Source organism: Xiphophorus maculatus, chromosome 4, assembly GCF_002775205.1.
Source record: "Xiphophorus maculatus strain JP 163 A chromosome 4, X_maculatus-5.0-male, whole genome shotgun sequence".
Classification (NCBI taxonomy): Eukaryota; Metazoa; Chordata; class Actinopteri; order Cyprinodontiformes; family Poeciliidae; genus Xiphophorus; species Xiphophorus maculatus.
This window is the reverse complement of record NC_036446.1, coordinates 31,469,782-31,497,525: the sequence shown is the minus strand read 5'-3', so window position 1 is coordinate 31,497,525 and position 27,744 is coordinate 31,469,782. Positions and strand designations below refer to the sequence as shown.

The 27,744-nt window shown below is 38.0% G+C and overlaps 2 protein-coding genes across 2 annotated transcripts; both read left to right on the top strand.

Moving 5' to 3' along the window:
* Nucleotides 1-871: 871 nt before the first annotated feature.
* LOC111608416 (adhesion G-protein coupled receptor G2-like) lies at nucleotides 872-15,752 on the top strand. The gene is made up of 16 exons (XM_023332394.1): nucleotides 872-944; nucleotides 3,180-3,274; nucleotides 4,033-4,104; nucleotides 7,730-7,834; nucleotides 9,316-9,403; nucleotides 9,521-9,662; nucleotides 9,783-9,896; nucleotides 10,812-10,937; nucleotides 11,749-11,794; nucleotides 12,125-12,219; nucleotides 12,741-12,889; nucleotides 13,195-13,463; nucleotides 13,537-13,633; nucleotides 13,842-13,971; nucleotides 15,227-15,383; nucleotides 15,506-15,752. The coding sequence occupies exons 1-16, from the start codon at nucleotides 937-939 to the stop codon at nucleotides 15,586-15,588; spliced, it is 1,776 nt and encodes a 591-aa protein (XP_023188162.1). The 5' UTR covers nucleotides 872-936; the 3' UTR covers nucleotides 15,589-15,752.
* A 3,843-nt stretch (nucleotides 15,753-19,595) lies between these two features.
* Nucleotides 19,596-26,931, top strand: LOC111608415 (adhesion G-protein coupled receptor G5-like). The gene is made up of 14 exons (XM_023332393.1): nucleotides 19,596-19,639; nucleotides 20,713-20,864; nucleotides 20,952-21,036; nucleotides 21,142-21,283; nucleotides 21,634-21,747; nucleotides 22,482-22,607; nucleotides 22,720-22,765; nucleotides 22,948-23,036; nucleotides 23,912-24,027; nucleotides 24,235-24,503; nucleotides 24,578-24,674; nucleotides 25,167-25,296; nucleotides 25,815-25,971; nucleotides 26,144-26,931. Exons 1-14 carry the CDS (start codon nucleotides 19,596-19,598, stop codon nucleotides 26,236-26,238), a joined length of 1,662 nt encoding a protein of 553 aa, XP_023188161.1. The 3' UTR covers nucleotides 26,239-26,931.
* Nucleotides 26,932-27,744: the final 813 nt, after the last annotated feature.

The window sequence follows — 27,744 nt, the reverse complement described above, 5'->3', positions numbered from 1 at the left end:
TAGTCTGAAGGAGCTGAGCAGGGAGTTAGATCCACCCAGATGTTTTGCACAGCTGAATGGTTGTCATGGGAGAGTAACACATTTCTAAAACATGCATGAAAGAATCAAAGCAACACTGCACGTCTGCTTTTGATGAGGGAATAACATTATAACATGATGTGAAGCTCAAATCGTCTTTTGTTCACTTTTCTTCCTGATAAACCTTCTGCTCTGACCTTTAGTGCTGAAGATGTATTGACCCTTGGGCAGAAAGTCCACCTGTATGTTCTGCTAGTCAGTCAGCTGATGGATAAAGCATGAAACACACTGACACTGCAAGGCTCTCACTTGGCTGTAATATACAGCTGGGTGCATAAACACATCATTCAAAAAACTGGCTGAAGAAATCTGCTCCTCTCAGACCAGTTTAATTTATAAAACAGGTCAAGTAGTTTTTCATCATTTTAAGCTCAGCTGATGGGAAAATCAATCACAGTTTGAGGATTTTTCATATCAATACAGACAATCCTGTTAATTCAGTAATTTAATATGACAACTTGCAAGTGATGATTGTCTGGTTCAGCTGCCCAAAATGTCATACTAACACTATCACTCTTTCAAAGCAGACTAAGCATGCCTGTTCGTGCGTTGCTTTTCTGACATTGTGAACAAAGTTTGAGCTTGTCTCAACAGTTTCATTCATTTGAAGATGGTCATTTAAGTATCATGACTCCAGGGAACTCAAAAGGCAAATGGCTATCTGAGCACTTCCTCTTTTTCCTCATACACTATGTAAATAAAGCTTTTGAACTCAGACTTATCTCATTATTTTTTGTCCTCCTGCTGTCACACAACCGTTCTGCCAGCTTCAGCTTTCAAAGCACAACAGGCACCTGGAGGTTTCCGTCACATCAGCCGTTCTCTTCCCAGACAAACTCGCTACAAGAACTCGGCGACATGAGAAGGTAGGTTATGGTACTTTATATGCACAACAACAAGACTTCATCTGTTTGATGTCAGTATCAGAATTGAGTAATACTATTGCTTACTTTGACTAAGCGGGGACAAAATTATTGGTTATGTATTTCCAGCCAAGTGCAGGGCATCTTGGCTGGAAGATGCATCTCCCAGCATCTTGGAAGACAAAAAACAGCCGTTTTGCCTGTTCGATCAGATGAACGTTTGCAAAATAAAGTGACAAAAACAAGCGACACTCTTCGCACATGATCCTGTACGACGGGCTGTAGGGCCTGACTATGATATCCTTTTTTTGAAATTATGATAATAGATTCATAACACAAGCAGATGGATAATCTCACACTACGCAATGCATGTGCTTCACTCACTTCAGCATGCTGGCTGCTTGGAAGTGAAAATTGCAGCATCAGTAACTGGTTAATTTAGCTGATTATATGTCCAGTTTAGAGCACTGTAAATAATAGGTTGATCCTTAAAAAAAACAAATAGAAAAAAAAGCAATGGTGATGTCAAAGAAATGTAATGTACCAGGTCATGATGCAGCAGAACACAAGAGAACTTCAATCCATTGATCTCACAATAAACACTATTCAAAATGCATGCATTAAAGATAATGCATGATAAACACATTTCTATTTCTCATTTTCATACACATGTAACATAAGTTCTTAAATACACCAGAATATGTGGCAGAATAGGAAACCAGTGGGAAACAACTTAATAAGCTAAAACAAGACAGGATGTGTTTCACCACACTGGAAACCTGGACTGAGCAAAGGTTAAAGAGATGTTGCAGAATCTTACATGTGGGCCAACTGTCTCAGGGTCCTGGGTATGGCAGCATATAGACATAGAACCGTGTTCCAGCTGGCTTCTTGAGACATAGAGTAGAAGAGGAAGGGAATGCCAAAGGCAGCCAGCTTCGGTTGTTGACGGCAGTCTTGGGGAACCTGCAACTACAAAGTTCCTTCTGCAGAATTCTAAACAAACCAGGATCAAGATTTATTCCTTATCTCAATCAATGTAATGAGGTCAACTTAATTTCCCAATCCAATGCTCCTGGAGTTTCAGGAGAGGATCTTGTCGCCACCTGCAGGAAAATGGAGTAGTGGACTTAGAAAGCACAGTGTCCATCCTGGAAAGGCCAGAAGTTGTGTCTTTTGTTATAAACAGCAATTTTCTCAGCTTTAATTTAAGCCATGTTTATAGAGATTGGGTAAGAAATAAAGGTGCTGCGATCATTTTTGTGATTCCTGCTCATCCCGCATTGGAACAGCCTGTTATGGTGGACAGACCCACCGCGTAGTAACGGCGCCTGCAGGAGCGGCGCTAGCGTTAGTGGCTAACAGGCGATGTCCAAACCAGTAATGTATATCAATGAAGAAATCCTACAATCACTAAAATCTGACACTGATCCGTTTTTGTTGACTTTTTGTGAAGAAGAAAGTTGCGCTGATCTTCTTCAGAGGTTTTGTGTCGATTCCTTCAGTAGGTCTTGGTGCAGCGCCCCCACAGGCAATGGGGGGAACAGGTTAGTTTTAGTCGTTTGACACAGTGCAGTGTGAATGCAAACTACAGTTCTGAAAATGTAACAAATGTTACAATTTTAGTCTCCAGTCGAACCGAGTCTACCAGACTATCTGGTCTGAATACACACTAAATCACAGTATTTGTGTCCAAACTTTCACCATCTCCACTGTATGAATATCCAGGGGTTTCTCTTCCTGTTAGTTTTCCTGCTTGTTCTTTGTTTTTGGTTTGTAAAAAAATCTAGATAGTTCATCTTTATTTCGGCATATTTAAATAGTGTTGCTAAGGATTCATTCACACAGTGTTAAAGGAAATGACATATACAGTGATAATATTAATTGGTGCCATATTTGTGTATATTATTAGTCAAAGAGTAATAGCAGTAAACTCCAAGAAATACAACTAATGAAAAGAAAACACTATAGTGTCTATGTTAAATAATATCTAAGCAAGAATAATAGTTGATCCAAATGTTATTAAACTTTAGACTCAGGCTCAATTTCATTAATATATTATAAATATAGTATGAAATATATGTAAAGCTCTGCATACATTCTACAGTCTATGTTTGGTTTGGTGATGTAGCTTGTTATTCTGTTTCTAGATAAGGTGGTTTAACATGTTTCTCCTAATGACTAAATCCAAAAACATGCAGAAGGTTTTTTTCTTTGCAAACTGTCTCTATTTTACAGGATAATTTGCTGGGGCCTGTGGTGGATAATCTTCCAACCCATGCTTTCACTGAGAGGAGAAAAAAATACACATAATAACCATACACCACCAACAGGTATGTTCCAGTGTTTGACAGGCACTATATAGTGTATGCATTCACATATCAAAATTTCAGTATTTTATTGTCACACATTTCAGAAAGGGAAACTCATGTAGTAGAGATTCACTTAAATGCAGTGATGCAGTTCAAGCCTTTTGTCGTTGCAACTTTGATTATTATTGCATACAGAAAACAACTTGCTTGTTTAACATGTTGAGTGAGACCAAAGCTTTTAAGAATATCACAAAGCTTTCTCACCCTTCTCTCTTCAAGCTTGACAACCTGGGTGTTGAAATCTTCCACAATTATTAAGCAGTCATGGTCATTGCATTAAAGCTCATTAAAGTCAGTGAAGGAATGTTCCACATATTTTGGGGTTTTGTGTAGAGTTAGTATCAGAGCTTGCTCATGGGGGTTCACCTCAATTCCTAGATATTCAAAAGAGTCAAATTGGCCTGAAAAGACCTTACAGTTTAGTGAATCCTGACATATTGTGTAGAAACCCCTCCTCCTCTTTTATGTTTTCTATCCTCACTTAAATTGTAATTAGGAGGCTCTGATTCAATTAGTACAGGTGATTTATTGTCATCCAGCCATATTTCTGTCAGGAAAATAACCTGAGTGATGAATTCATTAACCAGCAGTCCTTTTGTTGATAGTGATCTTAGCAGAGCCAGTTTAAGTGACTTTGTTTCAGATAGTTCATAAATTAGAGGTTGCTTTAGACAGGGGCTGCATGTAGTTTTTTCTGTTTTTTGTGAATTTTCTTTCAGTGATCCAGACAGAGAAGTATTCTAGAGGAGGACATAATGCGTCTGCTACAACCCACCCCAAGGGCACCAAGGGTAAATTCTAGCACTGGGTGTAACACACAAAAAAGTATCCTAAACAGTTGGTGTCAGTAGCAAAATATAGTTTAATTTACAATTCAAGTAAAAACTCAGTCACAGTAGACAACAAGCACAGGGAAGCTTTTAAGCTTCAGGGTCTCCAAGGCCAAAACGAACAAGCAAACAAAACATCCCCCTTTTAATTATAAAATAAAAACACTTTCTACAAGAGAACTGAAAAGGAAGTACAATACCTGAACTCCCCGACTAACCAATAAATAGTTAAACAAAATGGCAGAGAACCCCTACCAGCTTCCACTGTGAATAGAAACAAAACTTTATGTGACCAGCAGGGGGTGGTCTTTTTAAACAAGATGCACCAGAACACGGAATAGTCCACAATATTTTATTTAAACAATTTCATTAAAACATTTCTCTTTTTTAAAAAAAACATGGCTTCAGGCCTACTACTGGGTCCCTGGAAAAGAAAGGGATCATATGAAATTAGGACACTTTAAATTATTCAAAAAAAAAATAAAATGAACAAACAAAACATGCAATGCAAAGGAAAACAAATTAGAAATCAAAACAAAAGAAAGCAAACTCATTAGTAATTGCAATGATAAGCAAAAAAACTGTGAAAGAAAAAACACAAACACTTCAAACGGTGGAACAAATTGTTGTTGTCCAATTTCAATGCCTCTCGATGGGGCCAGAGGAGTCCTGTCCGGCTCGCTCAGCCTGTCCAAGCAGCAACAGGTTTCCTTCAGAGCGGCCCAAACCAACACCGGCAAGACAAGACAGCAGAGCGTCCAAGCGCTGCAACTCCAAAACAATCTTAAACCAAAAACACTCATTAGAAAACCCGTGGATTCAGGTAAAGTAAATTAAAATCTAAACAGGTAGCTTACCCAGGAGTGGAAGCACAGGCCACTCAGGAAGGGAGCGGATCAGCAGGCGAGGGCTAGATGGAAGCCGCAACAACCTCCAGCTGCAGCCGAGCAACGCTGCAGAAACGCACGGCAGGTATAGCACCAAAACCCAACCACAATCCCAGCCACAGATGGTACAAATGGCACTTACGATTCAGATGAGCGGATCAAGCACACCAGCCACTTGGGCAGCCGACATGTAGTAGGGAAACAGACACACACACACACCTCTTCTTCTTCTTCTTCTTGTTTTTTTTATGGTGGTTCGCAAAACCGCCATCTCTAATTAACACCTCCCTTTCCTGAACATACTTACTACATTCTAAAAAAATATGTTGTATTGTTTCTAATTTTCCACAATAACTACAAAAACCTGTACTATGTTTATTACTTTAAGAGTACTGTTTAAACCTGCATGTAAAAACCTTAATCTAGATATAGCATCCTCTTCTTTTTTATTCCTGCTACATTTCCTAAATTCTCCAACTTTTTTTGGATGCTATAATAAAATCTTGCATTGTTTCCTCTATCCCACTGTTCCTGCCATTTTTCCTTAATATACATTTTACTAATAATTTTTAACCTCATTCTTGCTTATTTTAATATTTAAATCAACAATACACTTTTTTTGCTGCATTCTTAGCAAAATTATCTGCCAGCTCATTAACCTGTTACTCCACTGTGGGCAGGAATCCAAACTAATTTAACCCGAGACCCATCATTTTTAATCCTAAAAATTGAATGATTAATATCCAATATTATATCTTGTCTTGATTCTGAATTTAGTTCTAAAATACTTATTAATGCAATACTTGAATCTGAACAAATTATAACCTCCCTCTCTCTCGTTTCCTCAATCCATTCTAAAGCCATTAAAATAGCCATTAATTCACCTGTATACACTGTCAACTTTCTCATCATATCTAAATCCAGAATTATAAATGCTATTCCTATATTGTCATTAGACATTTTGGAAGCATCTGTATATATTTGTATATACTCTGCATATTCTTTTCCTATATAACTTTCCAACTCTTTCTTTTCTAGTTGTCTTCCTCTTTTCAATAAACTTAAATCAACTTCAGCTTGTCCAATTATCCATGGTGGGATAGCAGGAATAACAATCACAGGACTAATTAAACTATGATTTATTCCTACATCTCTTATTTCATTTTTTATAATCCATCCAAAACTATTTATTTGCTTTATTTCTTTTTCTTGACAAGGTTGTAGCATGACATATGGAGGATAACTTTCTTTATGCCCTTTAATATTTGCCCAGTAATTTATGGCTAGTTGTTTTCCTCTGAGCTCCAGTGGCATCTCATCACTTGTAGAGCTGAAACTGGGGTAGTTTTCATCGCTCCGCAACAAAGTCTTAATGTCTGATATTGTATTCTATCTATTTTGTTTAGTAAACTACCTGAAGCTGAATTATATAAAATACATCCACAATCAAAAATTGATCTGATTAATCCAGTGTAAATTGTTTTTAAAGCTTTTCTATCAGCTCCCCATTCTTTTCCTCTGAAACATCTCATTATATTTAAGATTTTTTTTTTACTTTTTTCAATTATTTTACTAACATGAATTTTCCATGCAAGTTTTTTATCAAACCAGATTCCTAAATACTTTATTTGATCTATCCTTTCTATAACATTCTCAAATAATTTGAGATTTGCAGTAACATTTAATTTTCTATTAGTAAAAATAACTTTAGATTTGGATATTGAGATTCTAAAGCCCAAGCTTCTACATTGTGTAACGCCTCTTGTAGTTTCCTATTTACAAATTCTATGTTTTTCCCCCTCTTCCAAATAAGACCATCATCTGCAAATAATGAAACACCAAAAGATTTATCTATATTATTAAAAATAGCATTAATCATTATAATAAATAGCATAGGACATTTTCGACTTGATGTTTTGCACTTAATTCGCCACCTACTTATACTTTTATATTTCTTTCAGTTAAAATTTTTTTAATCCATCTGTATATTTTACCCCTTACCCCTATTTGTTTTATTTTAATTAACAACCCTTCTTTCCATAACACATCATAAGCTTTTTCTACATCTAAAAAAAATTGCTATTAATCTGAGCCCGTCTAATTTCATATTCCAGATATAATGCAGGATCTATTGTACTTCTACCTTTTCTAAACCCAAATTGATAATTGATACACACGCACCTCGCAGCGGCCTGCTCAGCTATAAAGCCATCCGCCCCGCCCACCAATCAACTGCGCGCTTCTTGCTACACCTGGTGCACATAGTCGGGAGGGCGGAACACCATCCCACCATATTTAGTTGTACACTTGATGCGTCACAAAAATGCTCACAGCAAAACCATCCAAAGTCTCCACAAGCAATCCGCTCACAGACAAGATCACATCAGATCAAGGCCCAGAGAAAAAAGAAGGGACCTGACATGTCTGGTTGTAGCTCTTTATGGTGGCTGACGAGCTCCAACACATTGCACCTCTCATGAAGAGAGCCCCCTAGAGGTCAGTGACCGTAACAGCGTCTGATCGCAAAGGTGCAACTTCAGTGTTCTACTTTTATGTAATATTGAAATGTTTTAAATTGGCATCTTTTTACCAGTCATGTTGTGTGAAACCTAAATAGGAATTTAAGTTCTACTAACGGTATTCTAGACAGCTATTTTTATAGGCATTTGTTATTTTAATGTGTTGTTTTTAATTTGTAGTCAATCCTTCAGAAGACTACAATGACTGCAACGGAACAACCTGGTTAGACCACATAAATGCAGAACTGAAAGCGTTTTGTTCCCCACCTCCTTGTCAAGCTTCAAGTGAGTAACTAATTTCAGTGTAGAGTGACCTACTGTACGTAAGGTAAACATGTACAGTTCATATCCCTTCAACTTATCCATATTGTCACATGACAACCGCAAATATAAATATAGTTCATTGGAATTCTATGCTAAATACTACTTTGTGCTATACCACAAAGTAGTATACCACTTGTGAAGTAGAAAGAAATTGATAAATGATGCAAAATATTTATAAATTTATTTTGTATTTTTTTCAAATAAACTGAAAAACATATTGCGCAAAAGTATTCAGCCCCGTTTTCTCTGAGTGCAACAATGTGTAATCTAATCTCAGTACAAATCCAGCTGCTGTGACGCCTCAGAGGTTCAGGGAATATTTTAGGAGCAAACAGCATCATGAAGTCCAAGGGCTTAGGCTATAAAAAGATTTGTCAGATGTTGAACATCTCACTGTTTCCATCAGGAAATGGAAAGAGCATGACCCAACTAGAAACATACCAAGACCAGGCCGTCCACCTACACTTCCAGCCTGACCAAGGAGAGCTCTGATCAGAGATACAGCGAACAGGTTCATGGTGACTCTGGACCAGATGCAGAGATCCACTGCTCCACTACTAGTCATGCACTGCTCAAATGTGGTCTTTATGGAGGAGTGGCAAGAAAAATGGGACAGAAAAGATGGTCAGAGTTTATGGGAAGATGGATGGAGATAAAAACGGGACGATGTGGGGAAAAAAAAACATCTGTTGGAGTCAAGACTGGAGACTGAGAAGTTCAGCTTCCAGTAGGACAGCCACCCTAATTATTTAATTTCCCTTTGGGATCAATAAAGTATTTTTGAATTGAATTAAACAGAAAGCCAGGCCAGGTTCTGAAAACTTCTGTTCACAAACTCTCTCCATGTAATCTGACTGAGCTTGAGCTGCTTTGCAAAGAATGGTCAAACATTTCAGTCACTGGATGTGAGAAGCTGGTAGAGACGAACCCTAGAGACTAGCAGCTGGAACTGCAGCAAAAGGCAGATTAACCAAGTATTGACTCAGGGGGGCTGAATACTTTTGCACACTGCACTTTTCAGTGTTTCATTTGTAAAAAAGCTTTTTGAATCGTGCATAATTTTCTTTGCGTTCGGTCTTTTAAGTGACAATAAAATATATTTATGTTTGTAGTTGTAATGTGACAAAATATGGAAAAGTTGAAGGGATATGAATACTTTTGCAAGCCAATATATATAAAGCTCAGTGTCTGCCTATGTTTCTTTCTCCGGTGTAGCGGTACAGGAAACAATGATGCTACCAAAAAGCTTTAATGAGTTTAATGATAATAACTTATCATTAAGTTATTATCGTAATTAATAAGTTATTATTAATGATAATAACTTATCATTAAACTCATTAATGATAAGTCTCTCATTTGTATCTTGAAAGTTGTGCAACTGAAAGTTGCATTGACGACTTTCTGTAGCTCTTTATGTAATAACATGTCATTTTACTCTGTAGACAGGGTTTCTAAAAATACTACCTCATGTTTCATGAGAAATTACACCCAGGATTTGAAGATGCAACGTAAAAATGATGAAGATGTGAAGTAAATATTTATATATATATACTTATATATATATATATTTCAGCTTACACAGATATTCTGTCCCTTTCTTTGACGACTGGGTGTTTTACTCTGTGTGTGCTCTTGTTTTTCCACGAGAACATTTCAATTCATGGAGAATGTTTTGGAGGAAACAGAGGTGACTAACGAGACACATATCCATGAGGAAAATATTATGGCTTTCCTACATAAACCCGCCAGTCCTTTCAAAGGTCTTAACATTTCTGCCAATGACAATGAGGTAACACTTAATTTTATACTTATTCTGATCAAAGATACATGAGCAGAGAATCTTGAACTATGTTTTTTATGGCTCTTCTTCAATCTTCCTATTCCTATGTCTGGCTGTGATCTACACCAGGTGACATCAGGTGTGATCATGCCAAACAGATCGGTGTTGGTTCATCTGCCTCAAGAGTTGAATCTTGGCGAGGAAAATACAGTTGTGTTCTCCATGATTCAGCTTCCCAAAGAGGTCAGAGGATGCGTTGAAATTTAGGATGTAAATTCTTTGGTTTTTGACTGTTAAACAATTACAAATCATTGCTCAGCTCTTCTTCGAACAGCGTTACCCTGATAAAACGCTCATACTTGTGCTGCGTTTGTGATTTCCAAGAGATTCGAAACAGTTTAAGCCAACATAAATCTTCTAGAAATGTTCTCTGTAGATGGTGTACATATTTCATAGATAACGACATAGAACGAAATTAAGCAACAAAAGGTTTGAAATGACTGAGCTGGTAATGTCAGGTGATTTTGATCAGCTTATTTTGGTTTGGTCACTTTAAACCAGTGTTTCACAATTCCAGTTCTCAGGGACCACTGTCATTCATATTTTAGGTATTTATTATTATTATTATTATTATTATTATTATTATTATTATTATTATTATTATTATTTAGGTATCCGGAAACAATGTACTGAGATCCCTGAGTAAGTTTTTCTTATGCTAGTTGTCCGTGAATATAAACTTTTAGTCTCTGTTTGGTGGACGTCTCTTACAGAGAATGGGAGGGTAGTTGAGCTGCATTTCCAGCAGTGTTCCCTACAAACTGTAAATCATTATTAAAAAGTATCGCAGGACAACACAGAGACAGACAGGACAAACCACCACGCACACATAAGGAGAATTTAGAGAGACCAATCAACCTAACAGTCATGTATTTGGACTGTGGGAGGAAGTCAGAGTACCCAGAGAGAACTCACACATGCACAGGGAGAACATGCAAACTGCATGCAGAAAGACCCCCACAATGAGCAAAGTAAAACGTAATAAAATAACCCTTGGATTTGAGATGTGCAACTAATATATACATTTGTTAGTCCAATGTTGGCTAATGACAAATGTTTAGCACCTTTCAGATATACTGACTGCATTTTCTTTTGTAGGCTGCTTTGGAGCGCTCAGATGAACTGTATGATCGTCGGCTGCTTGGCCTGAGCGTGCGTGGCAAGAACATTTCAGGACTTCAGGAACGAGTCAACATCACCATAAATTTTACAACAAGCATAAATGTAACAGTTTTATTGTTAAACTCAAGCTTAAAACTTGTGTCGGTTTTTGAAAGCTGCCTGACCCACATCCCAACACTTAGGAGTTTTAAGTTCTTTACAAAATTTTTTTTATCTTTGTCTGGAGTGTTTCTGGATGAGAGGGGATTTGGGAACAGTGGAAGGGAAGATGAGTCTAAACAGGGACATGATGATGGGGTCGGAGCTTACTGCAGGGTTGGTGATCGTCCACCATGGAGAGGCAGTCCATGGCGGAGCGGTCTGAGCAGAGATGGTTCCAGGAAACAAGTGAGATTGAGGTCAGAGGTTATGAGAATGGAACCTCAGCGCAATGAATATTTGCAAAGGCGATCATGTTTCACAGGGATTGATGAAGGAAAGAGTTGTCTTTGAGAAACCAGCCGCGGTAGAAATCCAGGTCTTCACCGAGACCTTGGAGATGATCACAGAGAGCTGGAGAGTCATGGAGGAGTCGATCCAGTTTGTTGATGGGGAAACTTTTAAAGGGCACAAAAAGAGGTAAGGAATCGCACAAGGAAACCTCAGAGCAGAACTGAGGGGCCTGATGTTACCACAGTAGGTTAACACCCAGGCACTGAAGGGATGGATTCAGGCTCCTCTAAAGCTCCTCTTGATGACGGTAGATAAGCTGTGACAGCATTCTAGGAGGATGACTGCTGGGACTAGAAACAGACTAAAAACAGCCCAGATCCCAGCATGTTGTTTCAGAATGTAGGTGACCTGGTTTAGTAAAGATACATGAAAATATCATCCGATATTGACCTCTACTAAACAATTTATTTTTGCGTTTTAGGAAAACCTGAGGCCAGTGTGTGTGTTCTTAAATACTACGACACAAAGTAAGCATCAAAAGTTATATAAATCTCGCGCAGCAACATAAAAGATGCTTATTTGTTGGATAAGATACAGACAGACTTTCTTATAGAGTTGTTATGTGCTGGTGAACATGTGACATGAGCTGCATGGCCGTTACAAATGTGTGCAAATCGCAAATCTTGGTCGCCATTCTGATCATGTCCAAAAACCACAATTAAATTGAATTGAATTTGTTTGAACTAAATAAGGAAGGCAATTAAAATAACATATGATTTCATAATTCCAATTAGCACAAGGTCAATAGAAATGCAGCTATAGTCTTTAACAAAACTGTTCCCTCTCTGATTTACCAGATTTTAGCGTGGATGGCTGCGTTACCCTGTGGGATCGTAGTCAGAGTCATGTCACCTGTTCCTGTGACCATCTCACATACTTTGGCGTGCTTTTGGTAGGACAAACCTTTCTGTTATTACATATCTGTGAGGGCTGTCCTCTGCACGCTAAAATCATAAGCAGAGTACATCATAACAAACATAAACTCTACAAATCTTCCCAGTTGATATCTATTACAGCAAAGGAACAGTGTTCAGAGGTGATCTGGGATTCAAACCACACTTATGGTAACTTTAAACTACCTTGAGAAAAAAAAAATAGTTTAAGATATTAGTAATGCCAGAATGTCGCCTGGCTTGACAAGGTCCATGTCAGATGTCGGAAAACTTCTCTGACGAGAAGCAATCGGAACAAGAGACATACTGTATGATTACCAGCAGAAAAGCTTGAACTTCTGGAATTCTCTCATACCGGCTAATTGCACAAAATAGGCAAAAAGTGGATTAACTATTTCTATTCTGTTCTATTTTATGATTAGTAAAATATTGTAATTTAAGAGCTAATAAATGGCTATGTACATATCACAATAAAAAGGTTGCTACATAGAACAGAAACATGATTTCATCTTCACCACAGGTGTCTCATACATTTACGTCTAATGGAAGTGTCTCATACGGAAGCATCTCCTCTAGAGACGCTGAGATCTTGTCCTACATCACCTACATCGGCTGTGGCATCTCTCTGTTTGCTCTAGTCATCACGGTTTTAATGTTCACGGTCAACAGGTAAAGTGTTATTTCATAGATTTGGATTATTTCATAGATTTGGAGTTTTTCCATTACTCAAATGACTATTTCATTTCCCCTAAATCAGCACCTTCCTCTAATATTTCTATTTTTTTCTTTGTTTGCCTATTTGCCACCCTTCCCAGCATGTATAGTTGCTGCCTTGACTTTTAGTTTTAACCATATTTCAAGCACCTCATCCACACTTCCTTTCATGTTACACTATATGATTTTTGAAACAACATGAGAATACAATCTGCTAAAAGTTGTCGCCTACAGCTGTTCTTATCTTCTGTGTCTGACAGGAAACTCAGAGCAGACGATTCCAAGAAGATCCACATCAGCCTGGCAGTCGCTCTGATCCTCCTCAACGTTCACTTCCTCCCCAGCCAGGCGGCGGCAGCGTCGTCCTCCACTGAGCTTTGTCTCTATGTGGCTCTTCTTCTTCACTACTCCCTGCTGGCCTCTTTCACCTGGATGGCCTTGGAGGGCTTCCACCTCTACCTCCTCCTGGTCAAAGTCTTCAACGTCTATGTGAGGCGATACCTGCTGAAACTCAGCGTGGTGGGATGGGGTGAGTGGCGTCGGCTGAGTCTGGAAGTTAATGTCTGCAGCCTTAAGCTAAGGTACCAGTTCATGTGTTTCAGGTCTTCCAGCGGTCATTGTGTCAGTGGTGGCGATCATAAACAAAGACATATATGGTCGTACATCTGTGGACCTGTCCAACCCAAACGGAACAGCATTGTAAAGACAAAACACTCAAAAAAGTTTATTGTGCGCAACATTGATAATTATTGAAGTTTAAATTATGAGTTATTTTAAATATACTTTGGATTCTGGGTAAATGTGAATGTTAAAGCATAACCACTGCGTATAAGAGTTTATTTCTTCCTGGGTTTTTTTTTCTGCTATATGACAAAAATGATTGTCTTTCCTTTTTGTCTACATATAGATGCTACATAACTGAAGACAAAGTGAAGATGGGAACCACAGTTGGACTGTTCAGTTTGATGTTCCTGTTCAATCTGATAATGTTTGGAATCACAGTGAAATGGTTTGTGGGCTCCCACGATAGCAAAGAGGTAATTGTCATTATAAGGTAATCATAAGGTTTGTCACCTTCTGTTCTAGCCTTGTTATTGATTCGTTAACAAGAACACAGTTTCTACCTCTCCACCTTCGCTCGCTGCGTTCTCGGCATGAGGGACTGATGTAAAATCAGTGACACAACACAAGTGATTGTCTACTGTCTCTCCGTCCATGAGGCATCAATGCTGCAAGTCACTGACTCTATGCAATCTGCTGGGGTTCCTTGGATATAAAACTTTTTGAACTAATTTGAATAATAATCTGAGCTCAATGCACTGTTTGATAAATACAGTCAACAGGAATGTAAGTGTGAAATGACGTTTTTGTAAAGGATCCCGGGTTGTTTGAGTTGATTTTCGACTGTATTCCTTAGTTTCCTTTTCTTCGATTAGATCAGCCATCTTTCTGTTTAACTTTGGTTCAGTCCTTTCTTAGTTATTATGTGTCTTATGTTTAGCTGGGGTGGCCAAGTCTACTCCTTAAGAGCCAAAGTCCTGCACGGTTTGGTTGTGTTCCTGCTCTAACACAGACACTTCACTGGGTGAATTTCCTCCTCGGTTTGTCAACAAGTTTTGTAAAGGCCCAGATGCGTTGGGGACAAGACAGAGACTTGCTGAAGTTGGCCAGACATTCTTTGTGCCATAGTTTTAGCCACCATCAAAGTGGTTTAGAAAAAGACAGTCTTTAGGGGGTTACACAGTTGGTAGAAAAAGACTCTCTTTGGACTTGTCTTCAACTGTCTTTAAATGCTCAGCCAGATAATTTTGTTTCCACCTCCCCGCAAGTTCACTTGAGCCTTGATTTACTCTGATTTGTCAGTTGCACTCATCTCCCGACTGCATCACTGCTGGTCTTTTATTTTAGTTGCATTAAATTGCATTTCAATTGGGCATGCGTACGTTTAATTAAACCGCTGTGAGAAAACATTTTCCTGAGATTTCCATGGAATAAAATGAATTAAACCAAAGCCCCGTTTACATTTGTTTCTGTAGCATCCATCACAGAGGCATGAAATACTCCACATGTGCAGAATGTTTGACTGCACTGCCAGACAACAACAACAACAACAATGGCTGTCTAAATGTGGAACTTCTTCCCAATCATCCAAAAATACACCCAGTTTCTAAGCAGCAGTTTTGTGCAAATATAGAGTGACAGAGCATGTCGTAATGTCTTGATGATTTTTTTTCTTTTTTGGATCAGCTATCATTTTTGTCCATGTGTTTCCCTTCATGTTTGGTGAATCAGCGCAAGTGGAGCGGCCTCAAAAACACCAAGCGAGAAATTGTCACCCTGCTGTTGCTTCTGGTCCTGCTGGGCCTCACCTGGGGCGTGATCTTCTTCTCGTTTGGTGACCTGACCACTCCTGCGCTCTACGCCTTCTGCATCCTGAACCCTCTGCAAGGTCAGGAGAGCTCGTCACAACGTGACTGAATTTGGTGTGTTGTGGCACCTGGTGCAAAAACCGATAGATTGTCAGTGCTCCAGTATTACTCACTGGCATTTTCTTCACTTTCTGTTTCGCAGGTTTCTTCATCTTCATTTATTTTGTGCTGTCTTTAAAGAAGACCAAAGACACAAGCTCTGAAACACATACCACTCAAACCTGAAGTCAACCAACTGTCTGGATGATTTATTTATTATTGTGATATGATCAGTTGAATAATGTGTATTTTACAAAGTTAATTTAAAGTTACTTATTTCTTCATCCGTAGTGTAGCCTGCTTTTATACCTTCTATCCCCTTTTAAAGTTATTTTGTAGATTGAGACAGAAAATACAGCATAAGGAAGAGATTCATATTGCACTGAATGATTTCCTAGTTCAGTAAGCTTACTGTGAACGTTTTCTTAGATTGTCAAATATATTAGCCACACATTTACCTTTGTGCTGTGACTCAGATTAAACTGATTTCTTTCTGGCCTTTTTATTCATATTCTCTGATGGCCAAACCCCTGACCACACCTGGTGACCCTCCCCCTAGTCCATTGTTGTTGTTTTTTTACATTTATAGCATTCATTATTGCAAATACAATAATGCTCTTTAATTTGGAACGAATTGTTTTTACACTTGTTCTAATTTTCAGCGTGCTCACAGTCATTTTCAATAAATTAGAATACGGATCCCAAAAAGAAAACAACCATAAAGCAGCTATTAAACATACTTTTCATTACGCTCACATTTCTGTATTTAAAAAGTTTTTTTTTTTTAATCTAATGTAATTTTCTAATTTTAAATGTCATATTTACAACAGCTGCAAGTAGGAAATCATCATAATTAACAGAAATAAAGTCTTTCAAACATCCATGTTTGCAAATAATCTATATGATGAGTTCAACTTGGTGAGAAAGTTCATAAAATAAATGGGATTTTCAATAATTTTCTAATTTATTGAGTTGGACTGTATTATATATATTTTTAACTGTCTTATTTCTCATCTTCAGTTTATGATTATGACTCATTTTTGTATCTGCCATCAGTAGTTTGTTTAGTCAAATGACCAGGATCTAAATACCTGGAGGTGATGATTCCTCTGCACCACTAATGTACAGGCAGATCTTGTATTTTATACAGTCACTCTAGCATTTGGTATTTAGCTCAGTGTTTGTATTTAAAGTTTAATATTGCTTTCCTTTTTAATGTGTTTAGTTTACCAATAAATGTGTCTGTACCGTGTTCCTTTTTTTATTTAGTAATTGTGTCATGCTTAGCTACCCTAGTGTGATGTAATGGTCTGATCAGCTATTATATATATATATATATATACCCTTGTCAGTTATGTTTTATTTTGCAGTCAAAATGCCCTTTTATCTCACCATTCATGTTTTTGTAAATAGAATTTTCTGGTTTTAGATTAAAAAAAACAAACAAAACATATTTATAATAATTCCTGTGACTCCTCCTGCTTGTTTACTCCATTGCATTTTCCAATTTTAAGTTTCGAGTTTTTGTGTTTGAACACAGTATGTGATTCTTGTTCTTTAATTAATAGTTTTGAATAAATATGAATTATCACTCTATTGCTTGATTTTGACATTGTTTTGGTTTCAGCAGCTCCATATTATTAGGGTTTTTTTAAATTTAGTTCCACATGTTTCCCCCTGATATCAAACATGCTATTTTTCCTCCTTTTTTTTTTTTTTTTTTTTTACATCAGGTGTGAATTTTATGTCAAAAGATTTAGTGTTTGAACTAAATGTTTGAACATTTGTGCATTATAGCAAAGACTAAAGTTACTTAACACAAAAATAGAAAAATAAATTAACACACTGGTTGAATGTCCAACCAACACTGAGTCACTTAAAGCTATTTATCTCCAAATACATTTTATATGAAGACCTTCATGCCAGCCTTTTATGCATGTTTCTTTAATAAGTTGGCCAACCATTAACTATCCCTGTAGCAGGTACTTCTTTCTTTTTACCATTAGGGGGCAGCAAACCACTTTATTCCAGCAGGTCTGTGCAGCCCGAACAATCTGTTTATGTAGAAGTTTCACTTCTGTCATTTTCTATGTTTGTGTGTTTTAGTGGTGCAGTGGAGACATACCACAATGTTACATAGCAATGGTCGTCTTTTGAGTCAGAAAATAACTTTCTGCGGCTGATTGAATATTATATACAATTTTTAAAAATTAAATTTGCAACTTTTATTTTGTCAGTACGACAAAGAAGTTATGGGTAAGAATAAATTCGACAATCCTTACATTGTGGGGAAGACAGATATTTCTAAAATATAAGGCTAAAAAAAAAACAAAAAAAACCCACCGGACTTCCATCAGGGCTGATGCATCGTCAGCAGTATCACCATTGTATTTATGTACTTACAGCCTGATTTCTCCACAGCTGATTAGTTTTTAGATAATAAGTGGTACACATCACCCTGGCGACCACCTGGGCGGAGGGATGTGATGGTGATAAAACCTTGAAATGTTGTGTGGACTGTGATTTAAGGTTTAAGTTGGCTCATAGGGATTATTTTTATTTGAATAGTCATTCTAATAGAATAGAAGTTCTATACTTCTGCTACGGCTCAGTGGAAGTATAAAAAACTGCTGCTTTGAATGCTTATGAGAAAGTGGATCCATGACCAAAGTTTGATTATGGAGTCAAATTAGATGTCTGAGAGGAATCAGGATGCAGTGTGGCTTCCCTTCCACCCCCTCATCATCTGCGTTCCCATGTTCCTCTGTCTCCACAGTGAGTGTACTGTGGGTCATGAGGGACAAACTTTCTCCTGTAAAGTTTGGTTTTTCATATACACATTTAGATTCCCCGCTGTTTTTCCGTCACCTTGCTTTATGATCTGCTACACTTCATATTTAATAAGGTGCATGCTCATTTGTCCAAGGCAGTGAGTAGATACAGAAATGTTAATAACAAAATGATTAAACAAGGACAAAAAAGAAATAGAACACACAGAGCAAGAGCAGAAACAAACAGGGACTAGAATACATGCGGTAATGGGAGAAACGAGGAGTGAATGATGAAGGGTGGTTAAATACTGGGAGTTTAACACTGGAATTATGGACTGGTGTTAATTAGAAAACAAGGTGCAGCTGTGGGGGTAAAGGAGAAGGCAGACTGAGGGAGAGAAATAACACAAAGGAGTAAGAAGAAGCAACAGAGAATAAACAGGAGAACCAGGCTGACCTAAAGTAAAACAGAAACCAGGCTGAAAACAGAGAACGAAGGCAAACCACAAATAACAAATGAAGAAAACTACAAACCTAGATATAAAAAAACAACAACCCTAAAACAGCCCAACGGCCTGACAGTCTTCTGTGTGTGCAGGTCTCGACTAAAACCTTTCTGTTGTGGTTATTAATTCTTTCTCTGTCACTGGTTGGATCAGAACTGACGCCGGCCGTTCATCCAGCTGAGTTCAGAGACACTGCTTTGAATCCATTTACTATCTACAGCATTCTCAGTACTCTGCTGGACCAGCATGATGCGTAGACTAGTAAAAAAAAACAACAACAAACAAACAGGTTAGTTCGGTTTTCATGCTATTTGAATAAAACAAATCACCTTATTGGTAGAAGCACAGACACAGCTTTGTTCTCACTGCGTATCTCATTTAAGCGATCACTCATCCCTCTTCAATGGGTTTTTGTCCCATTTGCTCCAAAGAAACAGTCTGGAAATTAATACATGTCTGTGCTTTTAAAAAGTATTACAGCAGTGTGCATTTTAAATCCATAAAAACCATGACATCGTACGTTTACATTTTGCATTGAAGTTTTTCTTTCTGAGCTTTAGATTTCTCAGAGGTTGTTAATGAGCTGATTCTGTCTCCAGAGCTGCACATGTGCTGGCAAACCTTTCAGACACCGGATCAGTCTGTGAACCAGACCAACAAAAAGCTGCTCAAAATAATGAGGTTAAATAAATGTGCAAAGCTGTCAACATTGTAGTATCAGATAGTCTTTGGTGCAAACGATTATCTTTACACGCACATTTTACTTTACTGCAACAATTCAGAACAGACACAGATCTGTTCTGAATTGTTTTCTCAGAATCTCATTTACATATTATTTTTAACTGGTTTCCTGTGAAGGTTAGTTTTTCGCCTGGTGTCACATCAGAGGTTTTCTCCAGTTGTACCTTCATGTCCCATGAATCAGCCACACCTCGTAATCAAGCAGACGGTTTACTGCAGGTAGGCTATGATGTTCTTCACATTTCTTATTTAAGCTGGTTGCATTGAAGTCAGACCGAGGCAGAACCTGTGCTTTACTTAACAAGATGCACAGAAATAAAAACCGTATAGGAGCTCAAACTAATTCACTGAAAAAGAAGATTTCATTAAAATAAAAAAAAATGTTTTATTCAATTTTCATTTTGTGTTTGGCGATGCTGGTTAAGGTTTAACCATGAGATTTAAGATATTTTTTAACAATTTATATTTAGAAAATGATCATGTTGGCCAGTTTGGATCCTGAAACGCTGCTGACCTTCCTCATCCCAGAAACAGGTGGAGCTTCCAACAGCAGCGTAAACTTTAAGTAAATTCTAATTAAAACAATATAAACTATGTTGTTTTAATCGGCCGGATTGAAAGTGAACTCAAGTTTACCTTGCTGTGTTTTATTGTTGGCAGCCTTAATAAAGACTAAATTAAAGTCAAACCAATGAGTTGGAATATTCCAAAGTTTCCTTATTTCATTGACTCAGTTCACTGAGTAAAGCTCATTATATAGAATAATTACACAGCATGATGGCTTTAAGTCTTATTTTCTGATATTATTTTTCTTTTGCTTACAGCTGTCTGTGCCTGTTTACATTGTTGCTTGAATATATCACCATTTGTTGGACTGAGGAATATGTATGAACCCATGTAGCACATCACCCAACCTTATTTCCGACATATCCTATTTCTCCTTACTGAGCCATTTAGCAAATAGAATCATTTTGGTATTTCTGACAAGTTTGGTCTGATTTAGCTTCCGGCTGTGAGAAAAAGACTGTTTTTGTCTTTTTAGACGGTGTATGTAAACTTCTGGTTGCTACTGCATAATTACATCAATATTTGTAACTAATTTAAAAAAAAAAAATAAAGACACAGTAATGTTTAGTTTGGTGTAAGGACTTGTGCAGACTTAATACAATCAAAACAAAATAAATGCAAATTTTAGGTTCGGTTTCCTTAAAGGACTTTAAATGTTTGTTCTCTCCATTAACACAGTGACTCTGTAACCACAAGCAGCTGTTGTGTTTCTCTCTGTTTCACAGAATGAGACGTTGGACTCTCTGCTGGCTGACCTTGTCTTTCACGTTTCATCACAATGTGGAAACAAATGACAGACCTGCGCAAAAAAATCTCGCATCTCCAGGTTGTTGTAAAGCGTTAGACAAATTAAATTGCAAAATGCCTTCTGATCCAGGTACGTGAACATCGGCAGGTACTAGAAGGAATATTATGTCCCGTTTTCCATTTTCTCATAAATAATATGTATGAGTTAAATCTGCAGAGCAGAAAGACGCTGATCATGCAAGCTGCTGCATGGAAACCTTCCCGTTACTACTGCATAACATTCCCCATGACGACACTGTCAAGTGAATATTCTAGTCTTTTTTATCATACAGATCATCTCGATTTGTGTATTAATAACAAGGCGTTGATCAGGTTGGTCAATTTATTCGTCTTTGCTTTTCCACCAGAGCCCTCGGAGTCCTACAGAAAGTTCTGGAGGAAACCGAGACGACTAATTCTACAGCCTTATACCAGGACAACATGGTGGCTTTACTGTACAGACCCACTGGTGACTTTAAAGGTCTTCAGATTGCAGCCAGTGACAAACAGGTGGCAGCCTGTTACATGTTTTTGAATGGTGGTCAAATTACATTTTTTATTTTTTATATGTAATTTTTTTTGCAATAAAAAAATAGAGACTAAGATTTGGCCCTTAGCAGATGTTTTAGTCTGACTTTAGTTGTGCTTCGAATAGTGAATTGCATACTGTATGCAGACCTCTGTATGCAGACCTCTGTATGCAGACCTCTGTATGCAGACCTCACGCTTCACCAGCAGTAAATATTGACTTGATAACTGCTTGCAGATCTAGTTTTTTTTTTTTTTTTTTTTACGGCCTGCAATTCAAACTTTATTTATCTTTCTCTGTTCTGTTCCTTCTCTTTCTGCCTCCTTTGTAGGTAACGATAGATTCAGATGTTCCAAACAGCAAAGTGAGCGTTCAACTTCCAAGTGAGCTCAATGCTGGACAGAATAATACTATCGTGTTCTGCATGATCCAGTTACCTAATGAGGTCAGTGACCCGTCCATCCTGTTTCCATCACTCTGTTCACCTCGATCAGTCGTATCCTGGTTTACGCTCTCGTTCAGTTTTGTGACGGTTGTAGAAGATGACGGTTTTGCTACGAAGTTTCAAATGACAATGCGTGTTTTCGAAAAGTTTACAATTATTATTTTTTTTTTTTTTTAGTTTTTTTAAAAGACTCAACCTAGGTGTCAGAATGCTGTAGTTAAAATAATCTTTCTGGTTATACATTGGGATTGTTACTCACACTTATGAGACTGAACAATGTGTATAACTTAGTAAAAAACTAAAACCAGAGACATGCTCTTTCAATTTATGTTGGCCACAGATCAGTTATTGTAAGCGATGCTCAGACAGGAAGAATGTTAAGATTCTGTAACTCAGAGTGATTCTTTAACTTTTCACCTTTGTTCCATAAATGAATGAATATGGTAAATGTAAATCAGCTGAAATCAAGTGTTTTTTGTTAAACAGGAAATTTGTAGCAGGAAGGGTAAACCAGAACCTAACAACATTACATCTTGATGTTACACAGCACAATTAAAAAGTAGATTTAGTCATACACAATATTATTATGTTTCCATATATAATGTGCTACTGTTTGTGTCATTGACTGCTAAATTGAGACGCTACTGTAAACGAACGTCATTACGAGAAAAAATGTTTTCTAATCCGCTTGCTTGAAAAACGTTGAATTCAGCAGAGTGTGTTTTGCTTGGCAGACGGCTCTGGAGCGCTCAGATGAACTGCATGACCGTCGGCTTGTCGGCCTGAGTGTCGGTGGCAGGAACGTTTCAGGACTCCAGGACCGAGTCAGCATCACCATAAACACAGAAACAAGCATACATGTAACCATGGTTCTAGTCTTAGTTTTCTGTAAGACTGTGGCGTCTGTTTTATGTACAATGGATAGAATTCACCGATTAGATGTTAAATCAAGGAATGTTGTTTTCTCTCTAGAAAACCCTGAAGCCCAAGTGTGTGTTCCTGAACACCACAGAGAAAAGTGAGAATCCAAAGTAACACTTTGATACGCAGAGACATGACAGAAATCTAAAGAACAATACAAACTTCTCTCTCTCTCTCTCTCTCTCTCTCTCTCTCTCTCTCTCTCTCTCTCTCTCTCTCTCTCTCTCTCTCTCTCTCTCTCTCTCTCTCTCTCTCTTTCTCTCTCTCTCTCTCTGTCAGAGTTCAGTACTTCAGGCTGTGAGACAAAGTGGGATCAGAATCAAATCAACTGTTCCTGTGATCATCTCACATACTTTGGTGTGCTGATGGTAGGACCAGCTTTAAGTTGAAACTTCATCTTGTCTTTCTATAACAGCAGGAGAATGTTGTTACTGTGGATAACAAGTCTGCTTTCAGGATCAACACACAACTTCAGTCAGATTTTTTTAATAGCCTTGGGTGCACAAGTCTGAATTTATGGGAAAGCAGATTGGAGGAAGGAGAGAGGCTAAAATATTTATAATGCTATTGGGTGTTTTTATGCGACAGTATCTATCTACTGATGACAAAAATACATTCTTACTTTTGTAATTGAAAACTTGTACATTTTTACATACAAATTTCTCTCTGTGTCTCTCTCTCAGTGTATTTGGGACGGTTTCCTGAACCAAAAGCAGCAAAGATCAGTGATTGATTAGTCTGGTCTGCCTCTGCCATGTACTCATTAAGAGGCACAGCTTCAAATCGACTCATATTTCTGCTTCGGGTTGCCAAACGGCTGGAACTAAATTAAGCCTAAACTTATAGAACACCATGTTGAGACCGAAAATATTGTAAAAAAAAAAAAAAGACATTTATGCATCACTATAACTTCTGCATCACATTCTATTGAACTGAGAAAGTGAATAAATCTCAAAATGGACTTTACACAACCAGAAAAAAAGTTGCACATGCCAGCAGGTGGCACCATCCTGCTGTTTCAAAGAAAACAGCAGGCAGGAAAATCATGGCTTCCTAAAGCGTTTGTTTATCTTCACAGTAGGATACAACATAAAAGACATGCTTACAACAAAAAGTAATCACAATTCTAGTTTTATAGTGCTTTAAGTACACAGTTTGTAAAGACAATTTCATTTTTTAAAATTTTGTCGTGATATTGCCACAATAACACCAGATTGTAAATCAATGCTCTAATTCTCCACAGGTGTCTGCAGAGATCTCCCCTAAAGACGAGGCCATCCTGTCCTACATTTCCTACATCGGCTGTGGCATCTCTCTGACCGCTCTGGTCATCGCCGTTTTACTCTTCATCACATACAGGTGGTGGAGTTCCTCTATTTGCCCACATCGACTCTCTGTCTTATTTACCTTTCCTTCTAATTTTATTATTTTTTCTCTGGTCTCTCGTCCACTCCGCCGGCCCCCGCTCCTTTTCATGACACCTAGATTTTCTGTGACACGGTGTGAACACAGAATCTGAGCTAAACGTTGTCGCCCATATCTGACCCCGTCTTCTGTGTCTGACAGGAAACTCAGAGCAGACGATTCCAAGAAGATCCACATCAGCCTGGCAGTCGCTCTGATCCTCCTCAACGTTCACTTCCTCCCCAGCCAGGCGGCGGCAGCGTCGTCCTCCACCGCACTTTGCCGTTATGTGGCTCTTCTTCTTCACTACTCCCTGCTGGCCTCTTTCACCTGGATGGCCTTGGAGGGCTTCCACCTCTACCTTGTCTTGGTCAAAGTCTTCAACGTCTATGTGAGGCGATACCTGCTGAAACTCAGCGTAGTGGGATGGGGTGAGTGGCATCGGCTGAGTCTGGACGTTAAATGTCTTCAGGTTTAGGTGAAGGTGTCATCTGGTGTGTTTCAGGTCTTCCAGCGGTCATTGTGACAGTGGTGTTGATCGTTGACCACAACATGTACGGTCGAGCCTCACTGGACCAGTCTAGGCCTAATGAGACCGCAGTGTAAGGACAACACAGACACACGAGCACATCTAGACCACTTCCTGTTCTGCACGCAATGAAAGAGGATTAGGGCCACTGCAAAAAAAATAAAATTAAAAAAATAATAATCACACTTCTTTTTCACATTTCTGACATTAATCTTAGAATTATGACTTGATGCCTGAAATTTGAGGGAAAAAAAGTCAAAATCCTGATTTTTTTTCTCAGAAGTCTGACTTTTGATCTTAAGAGATTGCAGTCAAAACTCTGACATCAAATTTTTAGTAAAAAAAAAGTCGGGATTTGAGAAAAAATGTAGAATTTTATTTTCCTCAGTGGCCTTAATCCTCTTCTGTGTAACTCTCACCTTATGTGTTTTGCAATATTTCATAAAGACGTACAGTTGACTTGGCTAAAGCATATTCAAAGCCCATTACAGATGTTTTCAGTCCCGTTTCTGTTGCAGATTTTATTTCCTTTCCGTAACACGATGAACTGCTGCCTGTGCTTTAGATGCTACATCACTGATGACAAGGTGAAGATGGGAACCACACTGGGACTGTTCGGCATGGTGTTCGTCGTTAATGCCGTCATGTTTGGAGGGATTGTGAAATGGCTAATGTGTGACAAACTTAACAAACAGGTATAATCACACTTTTTTCAGATTTTCTAAAAATATTAGCAGAAAATATTGGCAAAATATTTTAAGGCAGTGTCAGAACAGATCATATCGGACACGTTTTTGCTGCAGTTACCAGGTAGCAGTCGTTTCTCGTTTTCTTTGAAGTAAACTTCGCTGGCTTGAAGAAAACTTTAGCATAACGTATCATACGCAACATGTGATTCATTTTCCTTTTACTTTGCACTTAATTTGCGAATCCTTCAACCCTAAAACTCCTGCCGTCTTTGCATTTGCTGATGTTTATTGCACAGTAACGTATATTTACTGCTAACTGCTGAAAAATCAAATTTGGGATTGAAAGCAAAATCTGACCATAGAATTTCTACAGTTAAAAAAAACAACAACTTAAAGCTGCTTCCAAATGTTAGGTCTGTATTGGATTTGAATTCAGCGGGCTTGTGAGTTTACTCTGGCTGTTTTCGGATAATGGATAAGCGGTGACCTCCAGCCTGTGTTTCATTTCATGTTTGTCGAAGCAGACTGCGCCGAGTAAGACAAGCAAAGCTAAGCGAGAACTTTTCACCCTGCTGGTTCTGATGGTCCTGCTGGGACTCACCTGGGGCCTGATCTTCTTCTCATTCGGCCAGCTGACCACTGCTGGCCTCTACGTATTCTGCATTATCAACTCCCTGCAAGGTCTGGAGAACTTACTGCAACGTGATGAGAAGAAAAAAAAAATCTAGCAAAATGAAGCTTTTATCTTCTTCATTTGTAACCCTTTTCACACAATTCAGTAGAAAAAAGTCATTGTCAAAGCAGAGATTTGTTCTGTTTGTTAATTTTCTACGTTTGGTTTTTGTCTCTGCAGGTTTCTTCATCCTCATTTATTTTGTCTTGTCGATGAAGAAGATCAAAGCGTCATCCTTCAAGCCGAGCTCGGAAACGTTCAGCACTAAATCCTGAAGACACCCAGGAAATGTTTGCATTATTTGTATGACAGTAATATCTCAGATTGTGTTTTTAAAGAAAATAATGTGCCATTGAAATAAGCTTTGCACACGATGATATTTTCAAAAAGATCCAAAAAAAATCCTCAAAACCTTCATTTAATAATACATCACAGTGTTTTGCACAGAAGTACCTTCATTTTTTAAAGTCTTCATATAAATAAATCGTAATCAGGCTTTATTACTTTCCAGAAAATAGATTAGAAATTTTAAAACACGAGGTTTTCTGTCAACGAGTTTGGCTGTTGAGGGTCCAGCCAGCTCTCCAGTGACTACATGAGGAGAGATGAGGTAGAATCAGGACCACCAGAAAGGGCGGCCATGTTTTTAAATGCTCTGAATGAACCACACACACACACACACCTACACACACATCCCCCCCCCACACACACACGCCGGGAATTCTGTGTGTCAGCTGCTGGGTCTGTGTGCTGACACACTTTCGGGGTGAAAGCAGAAAACATTAACAACAGAATCAGGTAGCAGCTCCATTTACATGAGTACATTTTTGGACAAAAGTTTACTTTTAGGGGTATTTTTACTACGCTGCACTTTTTACTTTTACTCAAGTCATTTTATTTTAAAGCATCTTTACTCTTTCTAGAGTGAAATGTCTGGATTCTCTACCCAGAGTGAGTAACTTCACTGATTGAAGAACAAACATGTTTTAACCTCAAATTCACCAGACACAACCCTGCGGTTTCTGTTAGTTTTTTTGTTTTCCTTTTTTAAATTGATTTGGAAAAATATATATTTTGCCTGATTTTGTTATTTTGTGATTATATTATTGATATGAATTATTTCCATTTTGGTCTTTATAGTACCCAAATTTCCACATAACTTTATATTTTGGTCTGTCTGATGATGTAATTTTTATATACTGAATGGTTAATTTTTCTTTATCAGTTAATACTTTTTCACTCGAGTAATTTTTGAACGGCTACCTTTACCTTTTACTAGGGTTAAAATATGTTGAAGTAGTTGCTACTCTTACTTAATAAAGTATTTGGGCACTCTGCCACCTCTGCACTTGATCAACCGGAACTACATGGAAATATGTTAGCAGTTAAATACATCAGGAGTTACTAAACTAGCCCTGGCCTACACCTCCAGTCCTTTTTGTAAAGATTTAGTCGCCCTCGTGGCCGTTAGTCTTTAGCAGCTGAGTGGGAAGAGGAGCAGGAATCACAGCTAGGAAAGCTGCATATCCTGCTCCTGCTCCACCACTGAATCATTTCAAGCCTCTTTTTTAAAAGCTTTAGTGGGAAGAGGAACATAAAACATGCTAAATATCAAGATTAACATAACAAAGAAGAGGAAGCAGAGAAAGCAAAGCGGTTGGGAGGATTACAGCTTTAATACAAATATTTCCATGACTTGGCACAAAACCAGAGGATTAGGTTACTGAAATAGAGTTTTTGCTGAAGCTGTTTAGAATTGAGAAAATAAAAAGTTTTACATA